Source organism: Nyctibius grandis, chromosome 4 (assembly GCF_013368605.1).
Source record: "Nyctibius grandis isolate bNycGra1 chromosome 4, bNycGra1.pri, whole genome shotgun sequence".
In the NCBI taxonomy this organism is placed as follows: Eukaryota; Metazoa; Chordata; class Aves; order Nyctibiiformes; family Nyctibiidae; genus Nyctibius; species Nyctibius grandis.
Window position 1 is genome coordinate 3,850,668 of NC_090661.1, and position 15,308 is coordinate 3,865,975.

Below are 15,308 nucleotides of genomic sequence, written 5' to 3' on the forward strand. Positions count from 1 at the left end.
TTGTATGCTTCTTCATTCCACTTCCAACCTTCATACTGGAGCCAGCCAACGGCTGGTGCTATAACCATCAGCTCTGAATTGTCACTTCCTTCTGGCAGAAGATCTTACAATCTGGACTTCCAAATCCTGCTGTAATGTTGTTCTTAAAAAGCAACATTACTTTTACATAGTTTTTCTGAAACCACACCAATAATCTCTACATCTCCTATCAGCGCTGAATAATTTCTCTAATGTCTGAAAACCATGGCATGAACTGCAATATTAATTAAATCTTTAGTTAAGCAAAACCACTAGCGTAGTACAAGTATTAATAGAGGGAGTAGCACAGCTAAAATCCAATTAAAAAAAAAAAAGACATTTTCAAATGATAGAAGGAAGCTGCTATAGACAGCAGTTCTAGACCACAGTGAGAAATGCTTTACTTCCATAGAGAAAGTAAAGCAACCGAAAAAAGTAGCTCTACAAAACAAGAGTTTTCACTACTCTGCACCTCTCTACAGGTGAATGCATTCCTCATCACACCAACCAAAGAAGTAGCAACCTTAAGGTGAAATTTTAAGGTGCTTGTGTGAAGACTCTTTTTGTTCCAAAGACCAAAACACAGACAGACACTGGGCTGGGCTTCCCTTCACGCTCTTAAAGAAAGAGGCGTAAAGAAAGCTGAACTGAAAGCTACTACTCATAGATCAATGCTCTGATTAAGGAAACATCAGTTTCCACAGCTGTCCCATCACAGGGTTTGATAGTCACCAACATAAAACACTAAGAAAATCCAGTTCTTACTCTCATGATTGCTTGCTTGCAGCGAAAATCCATTTCAACTTTCTGCAGCACTCGCAGTAAGGCCCCAACGCTGACATACGACCTATTTAAAAGAAAATAGGATGGGCCCTGAAACAGGTAACTGTCTTGATGGCAAAAACAGCTGTTCCAAATGCATTCCCACCTCTTCCTTTTTTATTTTGAAAAGCAGATAAAATTAGAAGTAGAAATAAAAAGGAAACAGACCCCACAGGAGTTGCAAAGTGTGTTATAAACATCTAGTTAAAGAAAAAATAAAAGAGATGAGGAACAAACTGCCATTTTTCAAGAAGGGATCCTCAGTAAATATACTAAACTAGATGACCAAAAATCTGCTCTTTTCTGCTAGATAATCTACTGTTTCTACATTCTTCACTTACTGTTGTGCATTAGCAGGAGTCTCTTTCAGGGAAGAAAGCACTTCAAATGCAGCCCGGATTCCCAGTCGCCTCCTGAACAGGGAGGACTGAACCGATTTCTGTACAAGTAAACACACCACAGAGGAGACAATTTACTTACACTTGCTCAAAGGAAATCCAACTGGATAATACAAATAAGACCTGCAAATTGTTTGCCCAGCCCTGAGACAGAACCTACTGGGCCATATCTGTTCAACTAAAATATTTTTTTCAGGAACGCAAGATCCTGTTCTCTTTCTCTCACCGTCAAAGTCCCCGTCATTAGCCGCTAGATCTAGTTGTCCAGATACTGGGTCCAACCACAGACACTCCACAGTTTAAAAGGAATATCATGAAGAGTCATGGGCTCAAATCAGCGAAGCCCATTCCTACCAGAAGGACTTGGGGAAGATCAGGGCTACCCGGCTCCTCACACAGTACTATGTCCTATGGTCAGATAATACACTAATCCTCTGGCACACACCCCAGATTTGTGATCAGAGATCAGAACAGGAGATTTCCCTAGGCCTTGCTCCCTTCAAGAACTCCATGTACAAGAAGGAAGGAAGCAAGCAAACAAGTCTCTCCAGTTCAAGTAAACATCCAGGTCATGGTTTATTTTTAATTCTGGACTGCATAGGCACGTGCCTGTTCTGGAGACAATGGCAACAGCAAAGCTTGACTATTCACAGAAATTCCTACTACTGTGCAAAGAGGAGAGTTAGACAGCTTGTCCAGCTCCAGCTTCTTGCCAAAAAGAAGAAAGTCAGAGCCACAGTTTTTCATGCTTCGTTTTTTTCATAGTAATCACTTTCAAACTCAGCTACTTTATTGGGAGTCAGATTATGGCATGCTCTCACATGGGAAAGAGGAAAATGGAGAAAGAAGGGAACAAACCGAGCAGGAGGAAAGGAAAACAAAAATTCCTCTTTGCATATATTATGTTTATACACCTCCTTCCCACAGCAGGGCGGGGGCCATTCCTTCTATGTAATATTGCTTAAGACTTACTATCCAACAAATTTGCCTTCTCTCTGGAGCTCTACTAGAGCAGCTACTATTTTACTTCTCCTCCTAAGCCCTCAACTCCACTCCTCTGAAGGGCTGAATGAACTCTAAAACTATGTAACTAAGGGGAAGGAACTATAAGACTATATGTAAGCAAAGGGGGAAGTAAGTAATGAAAGGACTCTATGACTATATGCAAGTAAGGGGGAATCACACCCAAAGTCAAAGTTGCTGAGTTTCCCCTGCCACCAAACCTGAAAGAAACAGTGGGCATGAGAAAAGACCAGTTGGAATGTACACAAATTGGGAACCACTGTTCATTCCAAGATACAGAGGACATGACCATACTGGCACAAAGGAAAAAAAGCTTCATCTACAGCGCAGAGGTTTAGCTGTCAGACTCCAGTGCTTTTGCACAGCTCTACCCTGACTCAGCTTTACCAAAAACATTGCTGTTGAGCTGTGAAGTTTTACAAAATATGAAAGAGGAAAGTAAAAACAGAGATGAAAGTGAAACTGTTGAAGAAACTGAAAACTCAAGAGAAAAATTTCACCATGAAAGTTACAAAGCTCAAAGAAAAATCTCAAACAGTTTGAAGATCACCTCAGCAAGATCAAGACTCAGCTTGCTCTGGGAAGCAAGAGACTGACAGTTCCCCTTTTGACTGATGACTGCCTGACCAAAGATGCAGTTGTGTGCCATCAGTGATAACCATATTAACACTTAGCCTAGCACTATGTTAATTCTACTAATCTACTATGTGTGTTAACTGCTAAGGAACTGTGGTGCACCTTGGATGTTCTGTATTCATTGTGGGAGATAAATCCAGTTCTGGAGGTCTCTAGCTGCACCCATACAGCCTCTTCCTTCCACCACCTATCCAGTCAGTTACTACTTTTTGGAATAGCAATAGTAAAGTCACAAATTTAGCCTCTTGGATGAAATACAGCTTATTGGAAATAAGAGAGATGATCTTTCATTTGACTTATATTGTCCCTGCTTTCTAAAATACTTTTGCCTCAGCTCATTACAATTCCTCCCAGATAGTGCAGTTGAACAACCTTGTACAGAAAACAAAAGCAATTACACTCTTTCCTGCTAAAGGAATCCAAGCTACGCTCCCAGTTGGAGACTAAACAACTGGTGTACGTAATGCAACAAAACACATTGCACAGTTTGCTAATAAAGCACAAAGAACTTTTAGTGATCAGTTTAATCACCACCACCAATTGCACGCTCCTCGAACAACATGCAGAAGTACACTTGACTTTGCCAGCTTTTACTTCTCTAATACAGACACGTGAACCAGAAGAGGTCATTACACTACACATCAGATTCACATTCCACAAAATGGAGTGGGGAGAATCACATGTGATCAAGCATGATCCAAACGTGAAGATGATTTAGTCAGTGATTCTTTTTTATTGAAGGCTTCTCATGCTGTGCTAGTCAGAGAAATTAAGTGCTAGGATTTGCAACAATAGCTATTTAAATAGTACAGCAGGTTTTCTTCACAGAGACCAAATTTAAGGTACTTGTTCATTTGTCCTTGTTCAGTTCTATAATATTTTGATTATTTTTTTCCTATAATAGTCAAAGTTGCAAATCCACAGTGTACATGGAAGTATACAAGCAGGTAATTTTGTCACAGAAGGGGATCAAGTTACAACAGCATATAAGGGGAAAAGTATCTACATCAAAGAACCTTTAGAATCTTAAAACTGTATCTACAACCAGGATGGGCATACTGCTTTGAAACTTATAACACTCAGGGCTTCCCAGTTTTAAGGTTATGGTAGAACACAAATTAGAAATGCTTTACCCACCAGAAGGTATCCTCGAAACTGGTTGTATATTATTGCTGTAAGCAAGTTCATCAGAAACAGGTTGCCTATTGGAGAAAAAAAGGCAGTAAGAATTACTGAAATACATTTCTGTTTCTCAAAGGAGTTTCAACGTATACAGTAAATCAGTCATAAATTTTAAAAAGGATTAGTTTCCTTGTGTTTGATTTCCAAAATGTTTTTAATGTTTGAATATACTGTAATGTATCCATTCCCCTATGATACATTACTGAAAAAAAAAAACCCCATTCATAAGTGCCTTCCATGAAAATTATCTTGCAAGATACTACACAATAATTGGAAGAAACACAAAAAAGGAGAAATTTATGACTAAACTTTCCTAGAAGAATAAAACACTCTGTAGCTGGTATGCACAAGTGTCAAAGTTAAAGTGCATTTAAATTACTGAAGCCAAGAGGTAACTTACCCAATACAGTGAAGAGTATGAAGAAGATTGAATATGCTCGATTCTTAGAATATGCAGGAATCATCACTGTGTCAGATTTAACAAAAAACGAAATAAGAATTTAATGCCTAAGAAGAAAACTAGAGACCTCTATCAACTTTTGGCAATTGGTAAAAGCTTTTATATAGCTCCACTTCAGAGATGCATATGTAATGACATCAGAGGAAAGGCAAGAATCAAGTTACTAAAGGCATGAAAAATCTTTACATAACCTTCCTCTGGCTGTACTAAGAACCATCAGTTGAAACAGTGGTTATAGTAGTCTGAAGATAATCTTACTGTATTATTCTTTGAAAAGAAAGACAAGAGTTATTTCTGAAAGATTGCTCACCATCAGGATTATTTGCAGTAGTTAGCAGGACCAGCAGCGATGTCAGTGAATCTGGCAAATTCCGGAAATACCTCACCCACTCCTTATCCTGCTGGCCATCCTAGTCAGAGAGATGCTCATTGTTAGAGAAATGCTGAAGAATCACTAAGACTGTCTTACCAAGGAAGGAGCGGGGGGTGGAAATAATAAATAAATCAGTCAATAATCAATTTCTTACACAACCAAATCTACGACATGAAAAAAGCACAAGACAAGCATAGAAATTAGGATAATGTGTAGGAACACAGTGGAATCACTTCACTTATTAACAGCCATTAAAAACATAAGGAAGAACAGCAGGCTAAGACAGACACGGGAGGCTCAATATAGAAGTTATGTCTAGCTAACACCTCAGACCCAAGAAGAACAATAATGTCACAAACAGACAATATAGGATTGTGAATCCACCCTTGATTGATATAAAAAGCATTACCTCTTAGCCTGCAAGAGATATTTGCGTATAAGAGTTAAAAGGACTCCCTAAACATGATTAAAAAAAAAAATAAATAAAAATCACAGACTAATACCATCTTCAGTCTCAACTTGCATTATAAGAATTAGTGTAGAGTAGAAGCTGCTTTCTTTGTTATTCCAGCTCCAGCATGCTGTACCTCAGCGTAGATGGAAACCTAATCACCCCGAATTGTATACTCTAGAACTACGCTCCAGGACATGTCCAAATGTATAATACAATTTGAGGACAATATTAAAATAGATCTTGTCCATACTGAAGAATAGAAACAAAACAGCTTCCTCACTAATGAAGAGCTGCCTCAGTAACTACCGTGTTCCCAAAGGTCGTTGCCTATAGATTATGAGTTCCTCTCCAACACCTACAGCTCTACTAGCATACTCATTGAGTGTGAAATGTGTCTCTAACTTCCCCTTTGACTTCCAAATAGAAAACTTAACATCCTCTGAATTAGTTATTTGCACAGAAGTTACTACCACTACTTGGAGCAGAGGTTTTTCCCTTTCTCCAGTTATCCCCTTACATACTCAGGGGGTTCTGTTTAATTACAGTAAGAACTACACAGGACACAGTCAGACAAGTTTTAGGTTCCTTCAAAAATGTACATGAAGATGTACTTAAAGGACGAGTACAAGGATAGTCCTCATCTTATTTTAGAGGAAATAAATATTTACACAAATAAGAGCACATAATATAAAGCAATACGCTATAACCAGCATTAGTGCATGTTACAGGAGTTGTTGGGCAGATGGAAAACATGCAACTGTTCTGTTTTGAAAAAAACAAAGATTCAAATTGCTACATACAATATCAATGAAAACACCACACAGAGCTTAAACACTGGGGGGAGTGGGGCAAAAAAAAAAATAAAAAAAAAAAAAAATCAGTGCTATAACACCCAAAAAATACTTGCAAATACTTTGCCGACTAAGGTAATCAAAATTATTTTGTGGTTCAGTGGAAACCCCAGATGATCTGCTAAAGCTCTGATGGTATCAGAATTTTCATCAAAAACACACTGGAAGGCTGATCTTGGACCATCCACATATTTATTTTTTGCCCCCAAGTTTAATTAGACAGCTAAAAAAGATGCAGAGTACAAACAATACAAACATGAATGACGCAGCACTGAACAAACAGTCCTTCAATCTGCTGCAGAGCCTGGAAAAATGTACGTCTAGAGGACATAGACAAGACAATGCAAAAATCTAGAGGCATGAGTTCATTACTAAATGTGTTTTTAGAACTTGCTTTCAGTATTTTGCCTTGTTAGATACAATTACTTTGCATGGGTATTGGACTAGCAAATCAAAAAAGGAAAGAAAGACTACTCTCTAATTTGTTATTTTTCACCTAAATGTGTATGAAATTGACTGGTTCAGCTATACAAGTTATATTCCCATCTGCTGGGAAAGCTCATAACTGAAATTAGATGTGACATACAGAGACAATACAAAGATACACATCTATGAAAGGCCTTAAAAAGGACAAAAAAATACTCTGAGTATGATACATTAAGATACAGGAAGTTTAGGAGAGAGAGAACATACCAAGACTACTGGAACACAGAAGTTATTTTAACCACAAAATTTCAAATTTGCTTTTTGGAAGCAGGAAGACAAAAAAAACAACAGAAAAAAAACCACACAGATCAGAAACCAAAACATTGATGTAATGCAGGAAAAAATAGGCTAAAACCTACCAATGCATGGCCGGGGATACCGGTATTGGAAGATAAGAAAACACAGAAGAAACTAAACTTAGCAAAGCTAGATAAGGAAAAGAGAAAACAAATGAGTGATAACATAAACAAAAAAGTGACAAGATTAAGAGCTTAGGACACAGAACAGCATGGAAGGCTTCAACAAAAGCAGAGAAAGTAACTTGAAGGATCAAATTGGAGAATTGTGTAAGGAAGCCTCTTGTATAAACAGAGTCTAAATTTCTCACCTGTGATAATGGCATAAATACCAGTAATATTCAGGCCCATAAACAAAGATGTCAACCACATTTTAGAATGGAACCATCTAACTTCACTCTGAGCAGCAGAGCTAGATTAATAAATTTATATGCCGCAGCTTACAGCAACACTGAAAGATTTCAGTCGTGGAGTAGGAAGGAGTGTTACCACTTAAGAAACAAAGCACAGTCTGGAAAAAATTCTTCACTAAAGGATGAAGAGATCCTAACACTGTTCCGAGGGGCCTTCTCATGCACACTTCCAGAAACAGCACTATGCAAGGATACTATGCACCCATTAAATCGCTCTAAATGGACTTTAAACTCATCCCAGTAAGTTTGACAAGGTAACATGACCTTTCCAGGGGAAACAAGTTTCACTAGTTTGATTATAAAACTAGACATGCAGCAGCTATGCAAGTAAAGAAAAAAACACCGACATCTACCAAAGCATAAATAGAATAGGTTACCTTTGTTCGAGCAAACAGCAGCATGGCAAACATGGTGAAGAGAGACAGATGGACAGCTAGTAGTAGAACAACACTGTTGGAAAGAAAACATATCATATGCATTAATACCAACTGTATCTTATTCTTAATATCCTTTGCTAAAATGCAAAAGGATGCCATATAAAGAAAACCAGGGGTATTTTTAAGAAGCTATATGGAGTTAACAGAGGGTGATCTAAGTTTTGATTCACAATAAGAATCACACTTGTTCAGGACTCCTCAGCACGAGCTTAGACAGTTGTGAGGCCAATGAGATTGTAGCACTTGTTTTTCTAAAGTTAGGACCGTATTTGTATTCTCTGACCAAAATACAACATCTTGGCTTGCATACACCTTTGATTCTCCTGGGATGTGTTAGTTAAAAAGTAACAGGCAAGGACAGTGATTTCTATAAGCTGTACATATACACGACCCCTGTAACAGGAAGAGATCTCTTTCAGAAAGCATCACGCTGTCTGGTTACGATTTCACCACTGGTGTTTCCAGTTCAACGTTTCTAATGACAGTAAAATTTAACGCGTATATGGCTAAAACCATTTAGAAATGAAAAAGTTGAAGTAAAGCACTCTGAAGATGTAAAGAAAGAGGTATCTTGTGTGGCACTCATGACTGGAAGACAAGTACAAGTGTGTCTACCTCTGAGAGGCTACCTTAGAGGCAATACAGCATAGACCTTTGCCCAGATGATGCTTCAGTTCTTCCCTTACAAAATGGCCGTACATAACATATACAGAATTAAAAAAACCCGCTCAACCAACCTCAAAAATCTTATCTGCCACATACAGAGTCACATCACACACATTCTAGAGAAATTTTACAGACTAAAGGAACCAAAAAGCTAATACAACACTCCATCTGTTACTACCTGATCTCACCAACCACTTCGCTAGACCATCAGGAAAGAAGCTACTCAGATGTCACACTCCAGAATATTAATGGTAATGACAGGCTTGCTGTGAAAGGAAGTTTTCTATGCTGTTACCTACCTTGCCATTTCAGGCAATGTGCTGTTGATACTTTTTAATGTTTTCTTCATCATAGAAGAATTCTGAAGGAGAAAGAAAGGACGAAGAATTCTTCTTATTCTCACATACTGCAAAAACCAAAACCACAGATCAGATACTGAGTTCCCAGGAGACTGATGCCACAAATATTTTTAATACAAGTTTGTCAAAAACTACTGATATACATATCAACAAAGTCAACAGTGTAGCATAAAAAGGCTGTCCTCAGAAGCTAAATCTGCCCCACTGAAGTCACAAAGCACGCAAAAGAGATTTTATACACATGGGTGCCTTGTTAAAAGAATGAGAGATTGCTTTAAAACTGCACATTGACATTTCAATAGTCTCATCAGGCCACTAATTATAAACAATCTAACTTCACTGCTGTGTAGACATAACAAAGCAGGTCAAGAGATGGCATTTTCATATTTTCTGCCAAGGTCTATTTCAAGAAGGGAATTAATAGCAAGCCACTTTCAGTAAACACAGATACAGATTTTGAAAAGAAGTGCTTGATTTCACTTTTCAGCCTTTTTCTTTTTATAATAAAGGGCCTGCTAACTACTCAGCATTTTCTGCCTCTGACAAGACTCAAACAGGTGATTGCCTTTATTTTCCTTGACATATATTAAAGCAATTAAGCTGTTTGATTCTTGCATTCAAGACAGTTGCCAGCCTTCAAGTTATTTCTGTGACTTATCACCTACTTCAACTACTTCAGCATCCTGTAGTTTAGAATCAGTCTTCTCAAGGCCACACATAACAGCAAAAAACCTCATGTTCTTCCTCATTATTCCCTCGTTCATACATTCCAGCAGTTCAACTGCTCATTCTACCACTGCTTTGCATGCGATGCTCCTGTTCAAATTATTTGTCCACTATCACATCTAAAGATTTTACAATCACTTCTTCTTTCCAAGACACTTTCCCCATGTTGTAAGCACAATCTTCATCCTAGATAATTAACTACTTTCAGCTGCTTTATATTTATTTGGCTTGAATATGAAAAGGACATATGCAAATTTCTTAGAGTTAGATGCTTGTAAGCTTAAGTGACATGTTCTTTCAACATTTTAAGATCATCTCTTTGATACTACATCACATCCTGGTCAGCAGTGACCAGTGGTCAACTATGACCACTGAAGTACGAACAATTAAACTGTGGGTTACCAATAGTAGCAACTGTATCCAACCTAATCCCAACTAATACAGACAATAATTCGAAATAGGTTTGAAAGTTACCTGTAGAAAACAGATAATGGCTTTGACACAAGAACTTCCACAAGAAGCAAAATTCAAGATTTCTGCCTCATTCACTTCCCAGCATTTTTACCATATTATTTTTTTCTTAATGATGATTGGAAATGAACAATTAATTTCATGCAGATTTATCTCATGGCAGAGAAAACCAATTGGTAGATTGCATTATTACATAAAGGTGGACACTTTTAGAACTGTTTCACAAAACTGACATTCCTTCTCAGGACACAACTGTTTTGAACACAACACAGCTTCATCTTAGCAAGCAGTTGTTAAACTATGCAATTACGGTTCACTTAGACATCACTACATAGACTCTGCCGTTAACTCAAGTTAAGAACATAACTCTCCAACTGTATGACAAAATCAGTCCTATGCAACCAGAGTTTTCTCTGTACTCTGACTGTTGACAGACTATAGCAACAAAGCTTTATTTAATTTTACCAATGAACTCACATCTTATATTAAGAAACAGAATCCCCTGACAAGCTACATTAACCAAACATTTTCTGTGTCTCAGTGTATTATCCAGCTATCAAAGTTGAAAAAATGAACCATCTAACCCTCCTCCCTTAGTTCTCCAATATACCACATACGCCCTGCTGACTACCCCTTTGCAGGTTCTTCTCCTCTGCCACTCTCCACAACGAAGCTGCTGATTGTTTCTGCAGAAAGCAGTTCTTACCTCTGTGCAGAAAAAACTCAGTGATACGACCCAATCAGCAAGGGAAACAATTAAGGTCAGTATATAAGCCACGAGCCATTTATTTTTCCAAAATTCTTCCCATCCAATTAAGTAACTCTGGGGAGGAAAAAAAAATCCAAACAATTTATTTGAACAATAAACTTCAATACCCTAATAAGTCAGCACCAATTGTTTTCCAAGTATTTGTAGTTTTACATCAGTGCTCATAAAGAGCTCCCTGAAATCCAAAAAAAAATACACTGATCAGCTAATTTTTCTACAAGTACTAAATAAGATCAGTAGAAGTGAGAGGTGCACACAGGCCATGCGAGAGGAATCCTTTGAATGCAAGAAAAATGTCCATTTAATAAGCATGCAAAGAGATTTTCCAGAAACAAGTATCCAGAGAAAAGTTCAGTTTCTGATTACTTTTATTTTTTTTTGTTTAAATGAACTGGCATGCATTTGATTATTATATACCCCAATTTTTATAGCCTAATACAAGCAGCTAAGCCAAAATCATTGTATTCTTAGCAAAATTTATTTCGCTTATTCCACACAAACAGGAGTTTATATTTCTTAGGTTTAGGAAACTTAATTTAGGAAATATGCACTTTCTAATTTCTCCTGAAAATAAGGCTTTAATACAGCAAAGCAATCTCATCATGCACATCCAAGATCTGAACAGCAGTTCTAAGACATTTCCCAACATACAAAATGGAGAAAAGCCAAACTGACTAAATCTACTGAGCTGCCCAACACACCCAGTGTTTCATTCAGTACCAGATGAATGTGATGCTCACCTTCACGGAGACATCGACGATGAACACAAGAAAGCAAAGCAGCTCAATGCTTTCTGTTAGGCCACACGGAGGGTTCCACGCAGGAAGGCGGTATCGTACATCTGATGTGACAGTGAGTGAAGAAGGCTCTTCAATGAAAGCCAAAGCCAGGATTATTGTAATGGTTAAACTCAAAATCCTGTTTGGATAGAGATTAAATTAAAAAACAAATGAAAAAAAAAACCATAAAAAAAACCCAAACCTCAAAAAACACCAAACCCACAAAATGAGTCGAAAGAATAACAGAATACTTACAGTAAAGCAATTTTCTTAGAAGTAAACCAAGCTTTATAACATCATATTTAACACAAATGGGTTAGACCACAACACAGCACCTGATTAGCATGCTGTTGCCTGCATTAGAATAACGTAACTGCTGACCACCAAACCACCTTAGGTGGTGTTCTTTTGAAACTAACAGCAGCCAACAACCTTGATACTATTTCACAGGTTTAAAAATAGACACTTGGAAAACTCTTGAACACGCAGTGCTGTTAAATCATGCCAATAGTCCATCCTTGCAACAGTCCTATGGCTCTTCCAAAGAGCCATCTACTTGATCACACTTTCATGTATCTTCTTGCTTTCTACTTCTACCATGTTCACATGTAGTCAACCCACTTGCTTCCTACAGTAAGTTCTTATAAGGATAAAAGCACAATTACCCAATTATTTAACAAAAAAAGAAAGATGAAGAATAATTTTTTACAAAGACTTACTCCTAAACAAAAAAGCAAAAAGATTACCAAGTTCTTACCACTGGCAAGTCCTTGAGTAGTACCATCGATAAAGCCACAGAGATTTGGAGTCCACACGGTGATTTATGGATCGATACTGAAGGCAGAAAGCAAAAAGGATAATTCAGACATTACATTCAGTCTGTCTCAAAGACAAATATCAAGTTACCAAAATAAACCAAGTTCTAATCAACAAAGCTCAAGTCTTGAGACAATTCCAGTTTCACAATAAGATAAATTATTGTACAAGTTATTAATTGTTAAAGTGTCAGTCACTGACGACCATAGCTGTAGCCTACACGCATGCAATGGGAAAGATTTTAGTGAAGTTTTCCTAATCTAAAGGCAACACTGTTGCTCAGATAATCAAACCTTGTGGCAGTCATCTGAAGCAAGCACTATCATCATTACAAATAACAGCATCCGTAATAATTCAGTGCCTATTCTATCTACTCGCCAAAATGGTCCACCCATTTAGTTTACCTTTCCAGCATTCATTCCATTCATGGATCTTCTTTTGTCTTTCTCTTCCAAAAAGCCATAAGATGCAAACAATTTAATTCTGAATATAAGAGACCTCAACCTACATCTTTAAATAAAACATGCTTAAGTTCAAGGCAGTACCCGTGATTCTTCAGAACAGGCCTGCTTTTGCTGAAATCTGCCCAGCCCCTCCTCTGCAGCTGCTCCTGGGCTGCTGTTACTCTGCCTCCACTGAGTATCTGCTTCCAGAAAGGTGTGCACACCGTAAATACATCTGATCCCCACAAATCTCCCAACCAAAACCTATCAGAATGCAGCCAGAGAGCTCCAGAATTGCCCTCCAGCATTCCTGCTGCCTGCGACTAGTAACTGGGAGATAATAGCATCTAGAAACGTGCAGTAACAGCCAGTAAAGGAGAGACAAAGAGAGAATGAAGACTTTCAAAGGCACCAAGTTCAGCTGAAGCAAAAGAGTTCCAGCTTCTCGCTTGAAGCTAGACTTAAACTCTACTAGCTCTTAAACTATGCAAGTAGTCATATTTAGAGGCAAATTACAGGGTTTGTTCAGATGGTTTCTCTTAACAGCAAAGTCAGCCACTCTCTCAAAAAACAAAAAAAACCACCAAAAAAACCCACCAAAGCCACCCCACAAACCAGCATCTCTTTTGACAACCTTGAAGAGAAGACACTATCTATTTCATTGTGTGGAAAAACATGTTTCTCCTAGGGAGAAGCTCACTGAAACTTGCATACCACAGGAATTTGGAATTCTGATTTTGCTTTGTAAATCAAGACAATGCTATGTGGAAGTTGCCTGAACACATAAAAATTTAAAAGCTCTCAGAATGTGTGACAAATATCCAGCACAGGAAGCATAATAGCTAACAAACAAGTTATATTTACCTGTATTGCATCTTCAATAAATACTATGGCTTGGTTTATATAAAGGTCATTATCAGCTCCAGTACCTATGAAGTTAAAAAGAAATAAAAATAATTTGCTGTATTTTGGATAAAGCCTACAGCTTGCTTCTCAGTTAACAGAAGCTCCACAACCATGGTTCTCATGATGACGGGCACCATACACACTCAAAAAGTAAAGAGGCAGCTCCTGCCACATTTGCTTTGTCAGTAGCACCGTGCATTAAATTAAATAAATAATAATAATCTCAAGCACATCATGCATCTTTCTGTGTTTTGTGAAAAGGTTCTCTCTTACATTTATCCTAAGTAGCTACATTATACTAGTAGTTAAATAGCTATCACAAGACTGGGATATTCATATACAGAGACAAGTCCTAAGTAACAGGCATTGTATTTTATGACCCTGCCTCCTCATCAGCCTTGTCTCAAGAAAGTCACCCCTAAGTGAAATGTCAAAAAAACATTTCTATTTAATGGAGCTTAAATCAAATTATTCTTTGACAAAGTGTACAGTCAAGTGAAGCTGGAAAGATCAGACATTACTATTCTAGGCATTTTTACTTTTGCTTAATAAATGTACTGAGGTTTAGATTGATCTCATCCTCTCCAAAACCAACAGAAATCTCCAGTCAGATGAGAACAAAATTAAGTCCTTTTTTTAGTTTCTCCTGAGAGTTATTACTGCCATATCAAACAGATCAGAGTTCGAGACATAGAAAGGGGTGAAAGTACACCAAGTGAAATAAAATATCACCAAATTAGTTACTATGCAACATTTCAAAACCCATTACTAAGAAGTCTATATGAAGATAGATACATAAAGAATAAAGGGCAATCACTTGCATTCACTTGGATTAGGACCTTTGAGTAACTAACCTGGCAATTAAGCCAACAGGAGAGACTAAGGCAATTAAGGCCAAAATGAGGAACCAAAAAAAAAAGGGGGGGGGGGAGAGAAAAAGCTGATGGGGGCTAGAGATACAAAAAATACATTCTAGTGTAACCTTCACACAGAGGGGAAGAGGCCCAAGGAGCACTTCAGACCATCTCCTCCCAAGAGACAACAATCCCAGCATGGGATACAATGACATTGAGTCAGTCCCAGTGAGAGGACAACGTTCTCCAGGCTCCAAAAAATGCCAGAAGCACCTTTGATCTCAGTCCCAGATGATTTTGTGTTCCACATGATTCAGCGGCATCAATTTTCTACAAAGACTGCAAACAGTTTTTAAATGTCACCATTTATCTGGGCATAAGCAACAACACAGTTCTGTACTGATTCTGATAGGAACCACAGCGCAAGAAAGACCGAGCATAAACAGGAGACAAGCTATGCGCGTGCAGTAAAGATCTTATCTTTTTCAAGATGTGACACACCAGTAAGATAAAAATAAAGCTATTTAAGGAACAGTATTAGTTAAAAGGATAGCAAGGACAGCAAAATCTGTAGGTTCTTGAAGCACACAGCAAGCCTAGCATTGATCTCAAGGATTTTGAAAGGGCAGAATCTAAGCAATGGTTCATAATGCAAAACTAAAACAGGGAA

General features: G+C 37.9%; 1 protein-coding gene across 1 annotated transcript in view; it reads right to left on the reverse strand.

Annotated features, from left to right (window-relative positions):
• Window positions 1–15,308, reverse strand: part of TPCN2 (two pore segment channel 2) — a 30,900-nt gene that overhangs the window by 14,675 nt on the left and 917 nt on the right. The window contains exons 2-12 of the mRNA XM_068398445.1: window positions 13,743–13,807; window positions 12,377–12,453; window positions 11,581–11,758; window positions 10,778–10,894; window positions 8,815–8,921; window positions 7,790–7,862; window positions 4,850–4,949; window positions 4,480–4,545; window positions 4,035–4,099; window positions 1,182–1,279; window positions 784–865 (exon numbers count right to left, since the gene is read on the reverse strand). Coding sequence (XP_068254546.1) covers window positions 784–865; window positions 1,182–1,279; window positions 4,035–4,099; window positions 4,480–4,545; window positions 4,850–4,949; window positions 7,790–7,862; window positions 8,815–8,921; window positions 10,778–10,894; window positions 11,581–11,758; window positions 12,377–12,453; window positions 13,743–13,807 — 1,028 coding nt within the window. The remainder of the gene's footprint in view (window positions 1–783; window positions 866–1,181; window positions 1,280–4,034; window positions 4,100–4,479; window positions 4,546–4,849; window positions 4,950–7,789; window positions 7,863–8,814; window positions 8,922–10,777; window positions 10,895–11,580; window positions 11,759–12,376; window positions 12,454–13,742; window positions 13,808–15,308) is intronic.